Source organism: Stegostoma tigrinum, chromosome 6 (genome assembly GCF_030684315.1).
Source record: "Stegostoma tigrinum isolate sSteTig4 chromosome 6, sSteTig4.hap1, whole genome shotgun sequence".
In the NCBI taxonomy this organism is placed as follows: domain Eukaryota; kingdom Metazoa; phylum Chordata; class Chondrichthyes; order Orectolobiformes; family Stegostomatidae; genus Stegostoma; species Stegostoma tigrinum.
Genome location: NC_081359.1, coordinates 88,434,859 through 88,451,082, shown reverse-complemented (window position 1 = coordinate 88,451,082; position 16,224 = coordinate 88,434,859). Strand labels below are relative to the sequence as shown.

The 16,224-nt window shown below is 42.5% G+C and overlaps 1 protein-coding gene across 5 annotated transcripts in view; it reads right to left on the bottom strand.

Annotated features, from left to right (window-relative positions):
* Nucleotides 1-16,224, bottom strand: part of nek3 (NIMA related kinase 3) — a 34,059-nt gene that overhangs the window by 15,118 nt on the left and 2,717 nt on the right. For 2 of the 5 annotated variants that reach the window (XR_007247759.2, XM_048532956.2), the window contains exons 4-11: nucleotides 8,925-9,022; nucleotides 8,087-8,170; nucleotides 3,722-3,789; nucleotides 3,438-3,524; nucleotides 2,265-2,319; nucleotides 1,014-1,214; nucleotides 229-304; nucleotides 57-115 (exon numbers count right to left, since the gene is read on the bottom strand). Coding sequence is in view for 4 of the 5 variants with exons in the window: in XM_048532956.2 (XP_048388913.1) it covers nucleotides 57-115; nucleotides 229-304; nucleotides 1,014-1,214; nucleotides 2,265-2,319; nucleotides 3,438-3,524; nucleotides 3,722-3,789; nucleotides 8,087-8,170; nucleotides 8,925-9,022 (728 nt within the window). In the remaining variant the exon portion in view is untranslated. Of the gene's footprint in view, nucleotides 1-56; nucleotides 116-228; nucleotides 305-1,013; nucleotides 1,215-2,264; nucleotides 2,320-3,437; nucleotides 3,525-3,721; nucleotides 3,790-8,086; nucleotides 8,171-8,924; nucleotides 9,023-13,941; nucleotides 14,160-16,224 lie in introns of all 5 variants that reach the window. The other 3 variants (XM_048532960.2, XM_048532961.2, XM_048532959.2) reach the window with 3 other exon arrangements.

Below are 16,224 nucleotides of genomic sequence, written 5' to 3'. Positions count from 1 at the left end.
CTTGCAAGTAGCAGTAATTAATGATTAAAGCATATTTACCAAGAATTCATACAAACCATATTTGCACTTCCACCAGCGTTGGGAGAGACATCTTCACATTTACTTGGTATACTGGCTGAAATGGATTGAAATTTACAAACTTGTATATGGATTAATTCCATAACATATTGAATAGAAATATCATGTAGCATTTTTTCCCAAGCATTAGTTTCTGAATGCTTTTAATACCTTTCACGATCCTCCTGCATTTATCTTGTGCTATTTTCTTTTTGGCTTTTACTTCACAGAACTCCTTCTTAACCATCTAAAAGAACAGAATGAACATAACAAAACATACCTGAGAAGGAGCTCAAATTTGAGTGAAGCAACATGGTTAAAAGGAATTGAAAGAGTAGAAATTAAAAACAGAATGAAGCACAGGCAAGCATCAAATTGTAACAGAGAATAATGTCCGAAATGCATAATTCAAGGCACTCTATCCTATCATTTACTCCGTACCCCACCCACCTCCTTATTTTCTGCATATAAACTGATGTTTTCCCAGCCACCATCAGTTCTGAGAAAGGGTCACCAGATCTGAAATATTAACTGTTCTCTCCGTTACAGATGCTGCCAGACCTGCTGAGCTTTTCCAGTAACTTTGTTTTTGTCAAATGAATTTTTGGGATTCTCTCCGGCAAAGCGCTGTGCGAGTTCAGTCATTGATCATGTTCAAGTAATCAGAAGATTGCTGGAGCATTCATGGGATATGGAGGTAGCATGAACAAGCAACAAAGAGAAACCATGATGTAGTTAAATGCAGAGTAAGTTTGACAGCCTGAATAGTCTCCTCCTGTTCCTGTAGCCAAGAACTAACACAATAAAACCAACAATAAAAAAGTGCTAAGGATGGAAATTACAATTTAATCCTCAAACACTGGAAATGTAAAAGCCAGTCCACATCGAAAACGAGTAAGATATTTCATGAATAATTCTTCATCCAATTAGAAAAACAGCACTGGGATATGTCTCACCTCAGGTGATAAAAACTTGTTAATAAGCTTTGCGAAGCAATTCCTAGCAAGAATAGTGCTGACAGAGGGACGATCCTTTGGATTTCTTTTGAACATTCGCTTTATGATGTATTGCAGTTCGTAGGAGTAATGTCTTGGAATTGGAGTGTAAGTCCCTTTGCAGATTTTCAGGATGAGATTCTTCCAACTATTAGACTGGAACTGATGAAGAAAAAAGCACTGAACATCTTTATTTGTAGTATACAGGAAAAAAGATATTTACTTTTCACAATATAACTTCAAAACATGACCTACACTTCTTGAAAATACATTCAATGGAGCATTTCAGGACACTTTCACTGAATAACAGGTTGTATGAATAGTCTTTTTTTAAGGCAATAGATTTTTTAAAGAAATAATTTTTTGGCTGGATGATTTTTTTTTAAAGCTTCTGTCTTGATCTACCTATATTAACTACCTTCAGAGATTCTGTATTTAAAAACAATCCCCATCTGGTTAAAATTGGAAAATGTTCTGCTTTAATTAAAAATCCTCGACCAGCCACAATTAATTCATTTTACCCTCTTCACTATCTTTGCACACAACTATTCTAACCTCCTCTTGGCTGATCTTTCACATTTTCCTGCTTGTAAATTTGGATTTATGTAATATACTGTACTCCTGTCTTAGCTCACAGCCAGTTCCAGTCCCCTCTCACCCCTGTGCTTGTTGACTTACATTAAACCCCAGCCAAATAACGCTGTGATTTTAAAATTCTCATGCATGTTTTCAGTTCCATCCATGACCTTGCCCATTTTATACTGCGTGTGGGAAGTCATACAATCATAAACCTCTACGGTGCAGATATAGGCTAGCCCACTGAGTCTGTATCGATACTCCAAAGAGCATTCCAGCCAGACACTCACACATATTTACTACGGCTAATCCACCTAGACTTCACATCGCTGGGCAAAACAGGGCAGTTTAGCATAGCCATTCCACCTAATCCTGCACATCTTTGGATTGTGAGAAGAAACCAGAGCACCTGGCACAAAACCCTCTCAGACAGGGAGAGAATGTGCAACCTCCAGACAGTCACACAAAGCTGGAATCGAACCTGGGTCCCTGCTGCTGTGAGGCAGCAGTGTTATTCACCGTGCCACCCCCAAGTGCCTTGGGATGTATGACAACATTAATGGTGCTAAATAAATATCAGTTGTTTATGTTGCAGCAGAGGACTTGCTGACTGTTCTTCTGAAAACTGCTACTTACAGGATGCCGTAGAGTGCAGAGTTCATACAAGACACATCCCAAGGCCCAAATATCACTGGAAAAGTAAAAGACGAATCTGTTATAAATCATACAAATTGAATTACAATAAAAAAATCAAACTCGTTGTATTATAGATAGGTAGAACGTAGACAACGTTGCATGTTTACACCTTCACTAGTTGAGTGCTACATTCCCTTCAAAAAAAAATTATCTTCCTTTAAGTAGTTGTAATAATGAGGATGCTGTGACAATGTGCACTTTAAGCACTTTTCCCCATTTGCTTTCCAGATGCTGCTGGCTCTTGCTAGGGTACAACTACAGAGGCACCTGTAACCATCCAGTACCGCAGTCAAAAAGAGGCCTAACAGAGTGTACAGTTAGGTTGTTTGTTTTACAGGATGAATCTCAGCCAAGGGTAATCCCGTCTATGAACAGTATTCACATTTGTATCTTCCAGTAAGAATGAGTTGTTAATCATTTTGTCAACAATCTTCTTGGTACACAATCGATTGTGATTTAATCCAGCTATCTCAACTGGTTAATCACTGCTTCACTAACGAAACACACAACCCATTTTCATTCCACATGATGTAAACGTCATGTGTATTTCATCATCTTGCTCAATAATATAGCTTTTAATAAGGAGCAAATTAACACTGGTTACATAGATGCTAAAATAGAAACAGAAATTTTAGCATTGAAAGATATCCCACTTTACCTGAATTTAAGCTAATTTTGGAAGCCAGTTTTACACATTCCCATTTCCCTATGACCTCCCAAAACTGATAAATTTGAGTCATCTCCTCAGGGCAAAAATAAGTGTGATATCATACTACACTATCCCATCTCCTGAATTATGTCTCCGATTGTTAAGCAGAACCTAAACAACGTTATTTCTTTTTGCTGTCAACGCCATTCATTAAAAAACGTAACTGAAGCTACCTGTCCTGTGTTACTCCAGCTAAGAAATTGTTGAGCGAATGAGTACAATAGCTGATAAAAAAGTTTGTAAATGTGCTTGCCAATCAACTTTATGAAAATAAGTGAATTTTTCTGGTTAATTTGACCTGTCTTGCTGGCTAGCAGCTGGAATGTTTAAAAACAGTCAGTGCAGTAAGTACACCATGTCCTCCATACAGTATTAATCACCTCATTTCTCAATTAAGTTTGTACCTTTTGTTATTGTAAGGTTTATTCTCCCAAATTTCTGGAGATACATAGTATGGTGTTCCTACATAGGTGTGAGCAAAGGCCATGGGACTGTAGAGAGGAAAGAAACAATACAATAAAGAGCAGACAACTATTATTGACAACCAATCAGATTATACAGCATGGTGGCACGGAATTACATGGAATGTGGAGTGTATTACTTGCTAGATTGTTAGGGCTCTTCAAAAACAAATTTACACTAAGACACATCAGGCTAGTAACAATCACAGAATCATGAACAATCTTGCCTGTTCAGTAGATGTGCAGATCCAAAGTCTCCCAGTTTGACCACTCCAGTTTTAGTGAGGAATATGTTCTGTAATTTAAAAGCAGGCAATGAGCGTGAATTTTTATGCTAATGTTTCTTTAAAAAAATCATATTGGGATGTGGACATCGCTGGTGGGGCCAGCATTTATTGTACATTGCTAGTTAGAGCATAAGACCATAAGTCATAGGAGTGGAAGTAAGGCCATTCGGCCCATCATGTCCACTCCGCCATTTAAATCATGGCTGATGGGCATTTCACCTCCACTTCCCTGCACTCTCCCCATAGCCCTTGATTCCTTCTGAGATCAAGAATTTGTCGATCTCTGCCTTGAAGGCATCCAACGTCCCGGCCTCCACTGTACTCCGTGGCAATGAATTCCACAAGCCCACCACTCTCTGGCTGAAGAAATGTCGTCTCATTTCCGTTTTAAATTTACCCCTCTAACTTTAAGTCTGTGCCCACAGGTCCTAGTCTCCCCGCCTAACAGAAACAACTTCCTAGCGTCCACCCCTTCTAAGCCATACATTATCTTGTAAGTTTCTATTAGATCTCCCCTCAACTTTCTAAACTCTAATGATTACAATCCCAGGATCCTTAGCCGTTCATCATACGTTAAACCTACCATTCCAGGGATCATCCGTGTGAATCTCCGCTGGACACGCTCCAGGGCTAGTATGTCCTTCCTGAGGTGTGGGGCCCAAAATTGGACACGGTATTCTAAATGGGGCCTAACTAGAGCTTTATAAAGCCTCAGAAGCACATCGCTGCTTTCATATTCCAACCATCTTGAGATAAACAACAACATTACATTTGCTTTCTTAATCACAGACTCTACCTGCAAGTTAACCTTTAGAGAATCCAGGACCAACACTCCCAGATCCCTTTGTACTTCTGCTTTACCAATTTTCTCACCATTTAGAATAGTCCATGCCTGTATTCTTTTTTCCAAAGTGCAAAATCTCACATTTACTCACATTGAATTTCATCAGCCATTTCCTGGACCACTCTCCTAAACTGTCTCAAGCTTTCTTCAGCTTCCCCACCTCCTCAGTACTACCTGCCTGTCCAACTATCTTCGATTCATTGGCAAACTTTGCCAGAATGCCCCCAGTCCCTTCATCCAGATCATTAATATATAAGGTGAACAGCTGTGGCCCCAATACTGAACCTTGCGGGACATCACTCGTCACTGGTTGCCATTCCAAAAAAGAGCCTTTTATCCTAACTCTCTGCCTTCTGTCAGGCAGCCAATCCTCAATCCAAGCCAGTAGCTCACCTCGAACACCATGGGCTCTCACTTTGCTCAACAGCCTCCCGTGAGGCACCGTATCAAAGGCCTTTTGGAAGTCTGGGTAGATAACATCTACTGGGTTTCCCTGGTTTAACATACTTGTTACCTCTTCAAAAGAATTCTAACAGGTTTGTCAGGCACGACTTCCCCTTACTAAATCCATGCTGACTTGTTCTAATCTGACCCTGCACTTCCAGGAATTTAGAAATCTCATCCTTGATAATGGATTCAAGAATTTTACCAACAGTTGCCAGTTGCCTTTGAGAACATGGTGTTGAACTACTTTCTTCAAGTATTCCAGTCCATTTTGTGTAGGTACACCCACAATGCTGTCAGGGAGGAAGGTTGAAGATTTTGACAGGGACACTGAAAGATTGGCAATATTGTTCCAAGTCAGAATAGTGTATGGTATGGAAGGGAATTGCAAGCAGTAATGTTTCCATGTGTCTGTATCTGTTGCTGTTCCCCATCTCGGTGGTAATGGCTGGTGAGGAGATGATGTGCAGCAGTAGCTGAAAACGAATTTGAATGAGCAAAATAGAGATTGAACTGAAGCCTGTGAACGGAAAGAACACCAGGACCAGTAAAATACTTGAATTAATGGAATGAAGATACGATGAACAATACAAATTCAAAACTGCTTTGAAACTATTTCCCCACTAACAATGTGGTATGCGGTTAGTGTGGACAAAATGGCAACATTCCAGACTGGGTGTAAGGAAATTATTAATGTACAAATTTAATATAAGTCAGCATTATGTCACATGACATAACAATAAAATAATGTTCTGTTATGAATTATAGAGTCATAGAGCTGTACAGCCTGGGAACAGACCCTTGAGACCAACTCGATCATGCCAACTAGACATCCTAAATTAATCTGACATTTGGCCCATACCCTTCTAAACTCTTCCTATTTGTATATCCATCCAAATGCCTTTTAAATGTTGTAATTGTACCAGCCTTCACCACTTCCTCTGGCAGCTGATTCCATATATGCACCACCCTCACTCAGATCCCTTTTAAATCTTTACCCTCTCACCTTAAACCTATGGCCTCTAGTTTTGGACTCCATTACTTTGGGAAAAAGGCCTTGGCTATTTTCCTTATCCATGCCCCTCACGATTTTATAAACCTCTAAGAGGTCACCCCTCAGACTCCGACGCTCCAGACAAAACAGCCCCAACCTATTCATCCCCTCCCTATAGCTCAACCCCCACACGCCCCCCCCCCCCCCCCCCCCCCACCCCACAAAACGGGCAACATCCTTGTAAATTTTTTCCGAACCCTTTCAATTTTGGCAACATTCTTCCTATAGCAGGGAAACTAGAACTGCACTCAGTATTCCAAAAGTGGCTTAACCAATGTCCTGAAAAGCCACAACATGGCCTCCCAGCGCCAATACTCAATGCACTGTCTAATAAAAGCAAGCAAAGCAAACACCTTCTTCTCTATCCTGTCTATATGAGACTCTACTTTCAAGGAACCATAAAGCTGCACTTCAAGGTCTCTTCGTTTAGCAACATTCCCCAGGACCTTACCATTAAGTGTATAAGTCCTAAACTGATTTGCCTTTCCAAAATGCAGCACCTCGCATTTATGGCTAATGAGAACAAGTGCAGCAAACTGAAAAAAAACCATGGGCAACAGCAACATGTTACAACAACAAGCTGGCCAGTGACAGGGTAACAGGATAGCAATCTTATTGTCAATTCAAATGGGGCTAGTTAGCTATTTCAACACAGATCGGGAGTCAAACCTGTGAGCTTTTCATCTCATGTAGCTCAGTTAAAAATGGGCAATGTTGTAAACACACAGTCACAGGCAGGTATCACAGAGTGTAAAACCAGTGTCAGATTTCTTTGATATTGTATGCATCATTTTTATCTGCAATGTCAGATTTTTGCATAGATCTTTAACAAAGCCAAATGACACTATAATTTGAGGGCTCTGGTCTAACTTGTCTCTATATTACTCTCTGTACATTCAGTCACTGTCAGTTGGTTAATTTGCAAGGAGCCAGCCAGACTGTTGGCCAACTAATCAACAAGGTAACATAATAGTAATCTAAGGTTTTTCAGGCACAGTGGTATGTACCTACCTCTGCACCAAGAGGCCTGGGTTCAAGTCCTATCTGCTCTGGAGATGTGTATTAACAGGTTGATTAGAAAAAAAGTATCTATAATAGTAATCTAAGCAATTTTGGGCAGCGTGGTGGCTCAGTGGTTTGCACTACTGCCTAACAGCTCCAGGAGCCTGGGTTCAATTCCACCCTCAGGTGATTGTCTATGTGGAGTTTGTAAGTTCTCCCTACGTCTCGTGGGTTTCCTTCGGGTGCTCCAGTTTCCTCCCACAGTCCAGGCTATGTGGATTGGCCATGCTAAATTGTCCATAGTGTTCAGGGATGTGTAGATCAGGTGAGTTATAGGGGATAGATCTGGGTGGGATGCTGCGAGGGTTGGCACGGACTTGTTAGGCCAAAGGGCCTGTTTCCACACTATACAGATTCTATGATCTATGATTCTATGAATCATTTAACCCAGGCTCTTTATGGAACTCTGAGATGTCACATTTGTGTACACTGTTGTTATTAAATGTCTAGATATCTGGCTCAATAAGAACCAGACACTGTTGTGTGTCACATGGGCTAACAACAGAAAACAATACAAAACACACCATAAAACCTCAAAACATTGTTTGAAGATACTAACAATAAACTCCAACCAAATACAATACTTAACTGAAATCAAAAGCTAGAAATCGCTGTTAGTGTTTACTGGTTAATGACTGTAGTCAGCTCCTCTAATTGAGGCATTTTCCTGTTACACAATGTAAGCTAATGCCTCCATTAAGATCCTTGATGAAAAAGAATTAAACAAGCCAGTTAAGCATTACTGATAAAAGATACTGATTTTCCAAATTCTTATTCATTGTAAACTTTAAGTAACACAAAGGCAAGCTTCATAAATTTAGCTTTTATATCCTATCAGATTAGCCTGGACTCAAGCAATCATTTTGTTATTCTTATTAAAGATCCAAAGTTATTTTAATACCTTGGATTTGATATCTCTGTGTAGAACTCGTTTGTCATGTATGTGTTTCATTCCAAGGCAAATTTGCACAAATAGATTCAACACCTGTAAAATGCAAAATAACAAAATAATTTCTCTGCTATCAATTCCTAACAGGGAGTACTTCATCAAAGAGGCACTCTGGATTCTGGGCAAATTATTATTTTATAGAGGTAGGTTTTTAAAATATTTTGCAATTATCAAAATTGTGCTGATTGTTCAGGCTGATTTTAAAAAAGAAATATTTCAGTTGGGGTATAATGCTATGTAAAAGAGCAAAATCAAAGAGATAAATATTTTTATGTTCCATATAGTGAAATTGTGATGGACAAAGTGGCTACAATCGCAGGGATGTTCTTGGCAAACAGGGGACTCAGGTGACTGGTCAGAAAGCTAGGGCAACCGAGTTTCTGCCACTTCTTGCCATCTGGCAAGTAATTTGATACTGTTGGAGCTGCTGTCCCTTTAAAGGATAAGCATCCATAGGTATTGCTGGCCAGTTGGAGAGCCAGCAGCTGGTGGTCCCAGGGTAAGTGCCTGTGGTTTTTATTTGGGAGTGGTAGTTGAGCCAAAAAGGGGTTAATTCCAAATGAGCTACCTCACAAGCATAATACCCAATTAGGAAGGCCCATTCCCCCAAAGATGTAGGAGAAGCAAGGGCAATCTTGCAGTTTCCCATGGTTTAATCTAACATCTGGCCAGGTCCAGACATCCCATAAGTGTTGCCAGAACTAGGCACACCACAATTCACACAAGTGAATCCTGCCCCTCTGAGTCTGTGATTAGGTGTCACTCATGGGTTTTATCACAGGCTATATACCGTTTCCTCTGGAAGTAGTTTCTCCTTTTGTTGCAGGAGTTTTTCTGTGAGATCTCCACCATCACAGTATTCCATCACTATATAAAGATGCCCTTCAGCTGCAATAGGAAAATAAACCATAACATTAAATATGCAATGGTGCATAGGATAGTGAAACCATAAATTAATTAGATCCTGAAGCAACAATTTATTATATTGCAGGATTCTTTTTATCTAAAACCATAATATTTCATCACAAATTATGAAGTAGAAAAAACATTCAAGAGCAAAAATGGGCCTTTATGTCTCTTACTCATCTCTAGGGTTAGTAGCTATATGTTTCTGTTCCACAGGAGATTCCTTCGAGCCCTTTTCATCTAAGCCTATCCACATGTCTATTCCTTTCCTCCCTGCACCTATCAAGCTTTCCTTTAAATGCATCTAAGTTATTCAGTTAAATTATTCTCACTACTTGTGGAATAAATTAAATCTTATTTCCTTTAATTATGGACTCCCAACAAATGGAAACATCTTCTTCATGTCTATCATTCAACACTTTCCAAATGTAAAGGCTTCTATTTGACCACCTCTTAATCATTTTTCCATGAGAAAAGAGTTCTGTGAAGTTGCTTCAATCTTCCCGGATAGTTACAGCCTCTCTGTGTACATACATAGATGGCTGCTACTTTAAAAGAATAATTATTCATTGTAAGATGTATCAGGCTTTCAGAGCATGAAACGGGGAAGAACAAAATGGTGAATATATTGGATATTAACAAAAATCTGCCAGCCGAAGAGGAAAATAAACAAGAAAGATTCTCCAGCTGATGCAGAACAATATAGCTTTATCTATTTTCTTTTCTCCTAAACACCTTTAAGAACTTACCAGGAATAATACTTATTTAATGGCCTTTTCATATACATTATACATTAATTTACAAATGTGCTTTAATCCACATTCAAAATTAAAATAATCCATCCCCGCCACTGCTCAAGATTTTAAATATTTGTAAGTTTTTTTTCCTTTATTTCCCCTTTTTCATTAGCTTCCTTCATCATATTTCATAACAACGATAAACACTTCATCAATGGGATTAATTCATGCCAAGAGATAATAGGGACTGCAGATGCTGGAGAATCCGAGATAACAAAGTATACAGCTGGATGAACACAGAGGGCAAGCAGCATCTTAGCAGCAGGAAAGCTGATGTTTCAGGCCTAGACCCTTCATCAGAAATTGGGGAGGGGAAGAAGGTTCTGAAATAAATAGGGAGAGAGGGGGAGGTAGATCGAAGATGGATAGAGGAGGAGATAGGTGGAGAGAAGACAGACATGTTAAAGAGGCGCCGATGGAGCCAGTAGAGGTGAGAGTAGGTGGGGAGGTAGAGAGGGGATAGGTCTGTCCACGGAGGATGCACAGGTCAAGGGGGCGGGATGCGTTTGGGACAAAGAAAATGGGGGTGCAGCTTGAGGTGGGAGGAGGGGATAGGTGAGAGAAAGAACAGTTTAGGGAGGCGGGGACGAGCTGGGCTGATTTTGGGACGCATTTGGGGAAGGGCAGATTTTAACTCTTGTGAAGTCCACATTGATATCATTGGGCTGCAGGGTTCCCAAGCGGAATATGAGTTGCTGTTCCTGCATCTTCGGGTGGCATCGCTGTGGCACTGGAGGCGGCCCAGGATGGACATGTTGTGCAAGGAGTGGAAGGGGGAGTAGAAATAGGTCGCAACTGGGTGGTGCAGTCGTTTGTCGCAAACCGAGCATAGGTGTTCCACAAAGTGGTCCCCAAGCCACCGCTTGGTTTCCCCGACGCAGAGGAGGCAATAACGGGTACAGCAGATGCAGTTGACCACATCAGCAGATGTGCAGGTGAACCTGTGCTTGATGTGGAAAGTCGTCTTTTGGCCTGGGATGGGGGTGAGGGGGGAGGTGTGGGGGCAGGTGTAGCACTTCCTGCAGTTTCAGGGAAAAATGCTGGGTGTGGTGGGGCTGGAGGGGAGTGAGGAGTGGACAAGGGAGTCACGGAGAGAGTGGTCCCTCCAGAAAGCAGTGGTGGGGTCAGATTGCAGATGGCGGAAGTGTCGGAGGATGGTGCGTTGGATCTGGAGGTTGGTGGGGTGGTATGTGAGGACGAGGGGGATTCTTTTTTGGTTGTTATTGCGGGGAACGGGGTGTGAGGGATAAGTTGCGGGAAATGCGGGAGACACGGTTGCGGGCGTTCTCGACTACTGCGGGGGGCATGTTGCAGTCCTTAAAAAACAAGGACATCTGAGATGTACAGGAGTGGAATGCCTCAACCTGGGAGCAGATGCAGCGGAGGTGAAGGAATTGGGAATAGAGGATGGCATTTTTGCAGGAAGTGGGTGGGAGGAGGTGTATTCTCGGTAGCTGTGGGAGTCGGTGGGCTTGAAATGGATATCGGTTTCTAGTTGGTTGCCTGAGATGGAGACAGAGAGGTCCAGGAAGGTGTTACAGATGGTCCAGGTGAACCTAAGGTTGGGGTGGAAGGCGTTGGTGAAGTGGATGAACTGTTTGAGCTCCTCATGGGAGCAGGAGATGGCGCCGAAACAGTCATCAATGTAACAGAGGAAGAGGTGGGTTTACAGCCAATGTAGGTACGGAAGAGGGATTGTTCCATGTAAACTACAAAGAGGCAGGCGTAGCTTGGGCCCATGCAGGTACCCACGGCCACCCTCTTTGTCTGTAGGAAGTGGGAGGAATTGAAAGAGAAGTTGTTGTGGGTGAGGATGAGTTCGGATAAGTGGATGAGGGTGTCAGTGGAGGTGGACTGGTCAGGCCTGTGGGACAGGAAGAAGCGGAGGGCCTTTAGGCCATCTGCATGGGGAATGCAGGTGTATACGGACTGGATGTCCATAGTAAAAATGAGGTGTTGGGGACTGGGGAATTGGAAGTTCAGGAGGAGGTGGAGAGTGTGGGTGGTGTATTGGACGTAAGTAGCGAGTTCCTGGACCAAGCGAGAAAATGGAGTCCAGATAGGTGGAGATAAGTTGGGTGGGGCAGGAGCAGGCGGAGACAATGGATCGACCAGGGCAGGCGGGTTTGTGGAAATGGTTTCATACAGCCTATACCAAAAATGAACTACTTGCAAATAATTTTCCTGTCACTGTAGTTGCAGGCATTCTGATAAAGAAATCTTTCCTAGAGAAATTAATGGTATTCAAAGTAGGTAAGTTCCTTAAAGCAAATAACCTACATCCCAGAGTATTGAAAGATATGGCTATAGAGGTAGGAGCTGTATTGGTGATCAATTTTCAAAATTCTAAATACTCTGAATGATTCCTGAAGATTGACAGGTAGCAAATGTAACCCCAGTATTTAAGAAAGAAGGGAGGGGAAGAAAGAAAACTACAGACATGTGAACCTAATATTAGTCATAGGGAAAAGCTAGAACTTACAAGAAAGGATTCACACCAAATTATTTAGAAAATAATGGTGGGATTGGGAAGAATCACCATGGACTTGTGGGTGAAAATCATTCCAAACATATTCAAGTTTTTGAAGAGGCAGTGGATGCTGTATACTTAAATTTTCTGACATTTTCAATAGCATTCCAAGCAGGGATATGGAAATAAAATTGAATCACATGGGATTGTTGGGAATGTACAGCATTGATCATGAACTGGTTAATGGACAGAAAATAGGAGGAATAAGATAATATAATTTTCAGATTGGCGGGCTGGATCTGTGGCAGTGGGTTACTGTAAGGCTCAGTGCGTGGGCCCCAGCTATTCACAATCTAAATCAACGAATTGGAATGGGGTTAAATGTAGTATTTCTAAGCTTACAGATGACACAAACTAGATGGAAATATGAGTTAGGGAGAATACCAATTTGCTACAAAGGAATGCACAGGTGCTAAGTGACTGGAGCAAACATTGGGAAGAAGGAATACAATGTGAAGAAATGTGCGCTTATCAATTTTGGTAGAAAGGGCAGAGAGAGGGATTTCTTAAATTGAGAGAATTTTTGGGAATGTTGAACTTCAAAGGGACTTGCGTGTCTCTATTCATGAGTCACTTAAAGTTAACATGCAGGTATAGCAAGCAATTAAGCAGACAAACAGTATGTTGGCCTTTATAACAAGAGGTTTTGACAACAGGAGTAAAGACATCTTGCACAATTGTGTGTAATTTTGTTCTCTTTATGCGAGGGAAAGACATGCTTGCCATAGAGTAGGAGCAACAAATGTTTGCCAATACTAACTCCTGAGATCATGCTATGAGGAAACAGTAAATTGAGCGGCCCTATGTTACTTAGTGTTTTTGAAGAATGAAAGATGATCTCATTTAAACATAGAAAATTCTTACAGGATCACAGGGTCAATGCAGGATGGGTCAAGGCTGGGGTAGTGGTTAGAAGAAAAGAATACACAGTCTCCAAATAAAAACGGCAAGCCATTAAGAACTAAATTGAGGTGAAATATCTTCACTTACGGGACAGTGAATTGTTTAGAATTCTCAATTGCAGACAGCTGTGGAGGCTCAATCGTTGAATATGTTCAAGACTGAAATTCATAGAGCTCCACATATTAAAAACATCAAGGGGTAACGCAGGTAAATGTTGTTGACATAGAAGATAGGGAGGTGGTGGGATAGTGGTGATATCACAAGACTCATAACCCAGACTCCTAGCATAATGTCCTGGGGATAGAGGTTCAAATCCCACTGTTAACTGCTAATGGTGAAACTGCAATTCAATAAAATCTAAAATTAAAAGCTGATCTAATGATGACTACTGTCATCTATCATAAAAACCCACCTGGTTCACAAATGTCTTTTGGTTAAGGAATTCTGCATCCTTTCTCAGTCTGACCTACATGCGAGTCTGGACCCCATCAATGTGACTAACACTTCACAGTCTTCTGCAATGACCTACAAAAGGCATCTGGCTCATGGGCTACAAGGAATGGGTAACAGATGCTGACCCAGCCACCAATGCCCACAACCCATGAAAGAATAAAAATCAAACAGGGTAGGGAAATCATTTGATTTAATTTTTAGGGATGAAATTTACTCACGTTTGGAAAAATATGGACTTATTCGCAAACAAGAAGCACGCTTTTGTGTGGGAAAGATCATGTCTCACAAACTTGATTGTATTTTTTGAGGACACGAGAAAGAAGATTGATGAGGGAAGTGTCGTAGATGTTATCTGTATTGACTTCAGCAAAGTCTTTGACAAGGCCCCTCATAGTAGACTCTTTCAAAAGTGAAGTCACACTGGATGTGGGGTGAGCTGTTAAAATGGATACAGAACAGGCTCAGTCATAGAAGACAGAGAGTAGTGGTAGAAGAGTGTTTTTTCAGACTGGAGATCTGTGACCAGTGATGCTCCTCAAGGATCAGTACTAGGACACTTGTGTTTTAGATTGATTTGGAACAGAATGGAGGTGGTCTGATTAGTACGTTTGAGGACAATACAAAGAATGGGGGAGTTCTGGGCAGTGAGGAGGATTGCCAGATGAAACAGCACAATATACATAGGCTGGAGACTTGGATGGAGAAATGGTCGATGGAGTTTAATTTGGACAAATGTGAAGTAATGCATTTTGGGAGACCCAATGCAGGACGGAAGTATACAGTAAATGACAGAACCCTTAGTACCATGAACAAATAGAGGTATCTAGGCTTACTGGTCCATAGTTCCCTGAAAGAGGCAACACAAGTGGATAACAAAGTGTGGAGCTGGATGAACACAGCAGGCCAAGCAGCATCTCAGGAGCACAAAAGCTGACGTTTCGGGCCTAGACCCTTCATCAGAGAGGGGGATGGGGAGAGGGAATTGGAATAAATAGGGAGAGAGGGGGAGGCAGACCGAAGATGGAGAGAAAACAAGATAGGTAGAGAGGAGGGTATAGGTGGGGAGGTAGGGAGGGGATAGGTCAGTCCAGGGAAGATGGACAGGTCAAGGAGGCTGGATGAGGTGGTAGGTAGGAAATGGAGGTGCGGCTTGAGGTAGGAGGAAGGGATTGGTGAGAGGAAGAACAGGTTAGGGAAGCAGAGACAGGCTGGGCTGGTTGTGTGGTGCAGTGGGGGGAGGGGAAGAACTGGGCTGGTTTTGGGATGCAGTAGGGGAAGGGGAGATTTTGAAGCTTGTGAAGTCCACGTTGATACCATTGGGCTGCAGGGTTCCCAAACGGAATATGAGTTGCTGTTCCTGCTACCTTCAGGTGGCATCATTGTGGTACTGCAGGAGGCCCATGATGGACATGTCGTCTGAAGAATGGGAGGGGGAGTTGAAATGGTTCGTGACTGGGAGGTGCAGTTGTTTGTTGCGAACCGAGCGGAGGTGTTCTGCAAAGGGGTCCCCAAGCCTCTGCTTGGTTTCCCCAATGTAGAGGATGCTACACCCGGCGCAATGGATACAATATACCACATTGGCAGATGTGCAGGTGAATATCTGTTTGATATGGAAGGTCATCCTGGGGCCTGGGATGGGGGTGAGGGAGGAGGTGTGGGGGCAAGTGTAGCACTTCCTGCGGTTGCAGGGGAAGGTGCCAGGTGTGGTGGGGTTGGAGGGGAGTGTGGAGCGGACAAGGGGGTCGCGGAGAGTGTGGTCTCTCCGGAAGGCAGACAAGGGTGGGGATGGAAAAATGGTTTGGATGGTGGGGTCGGATTGTAGATGGCGGCAGTGTCGGAGGATGATACGTTGTATCCGGAGGTTGTTGGAGGATGATACGTGTTCTTCCCCTCCCCCCGCTGCATCACAAAACCAGCCCAGCCTGTCTCTGCTTCCCTAACCTGTTCTTCCTCTCACCAATCCCGTCCTCCCACCCCAAGCCTCACCTCCATTTCCTACCTACCACCTCATCCCGCCTCCTTGACCTGTCCATCTTCCCTGGACTGACCTATCCCCTCCCTACCTCCCCACCTATACTCTCCTCTCTACCTATCTTGTTTTCTCTCCATCTTCGGTCCGCCTACCCCTTTCTCCCTATTTATTCCAATTCCCTCTCCCCATCCCCCTCTCTGATGAAGGGTCTAGGCCCGAAACGTCAGCTTTTGTGCTCCTGAGATGCTGCTTGGCCTGCTGTGTTCATCCAGCTCCACACTTTGTTATCTAGGATTCTCCAGCATCTGCAGTTCCCATTATCACGAACACAAGTGGATAAGCTGGTTAAGAATGCATATGCCAAGCTTGCCTTCATTGGTCAGGGCAGAGTGAATGGGGACATGGGTTTAGGTAAAAGGGGATAAGCTTAAAGGAGATGTGAGAAGCAAGCCCTTTGCGCACAGAGGGTGATAAGTGCCTGGAATAAACTGCCAGAGGTGGCGGTGGAGGGGAATACAATAGTAGAGAC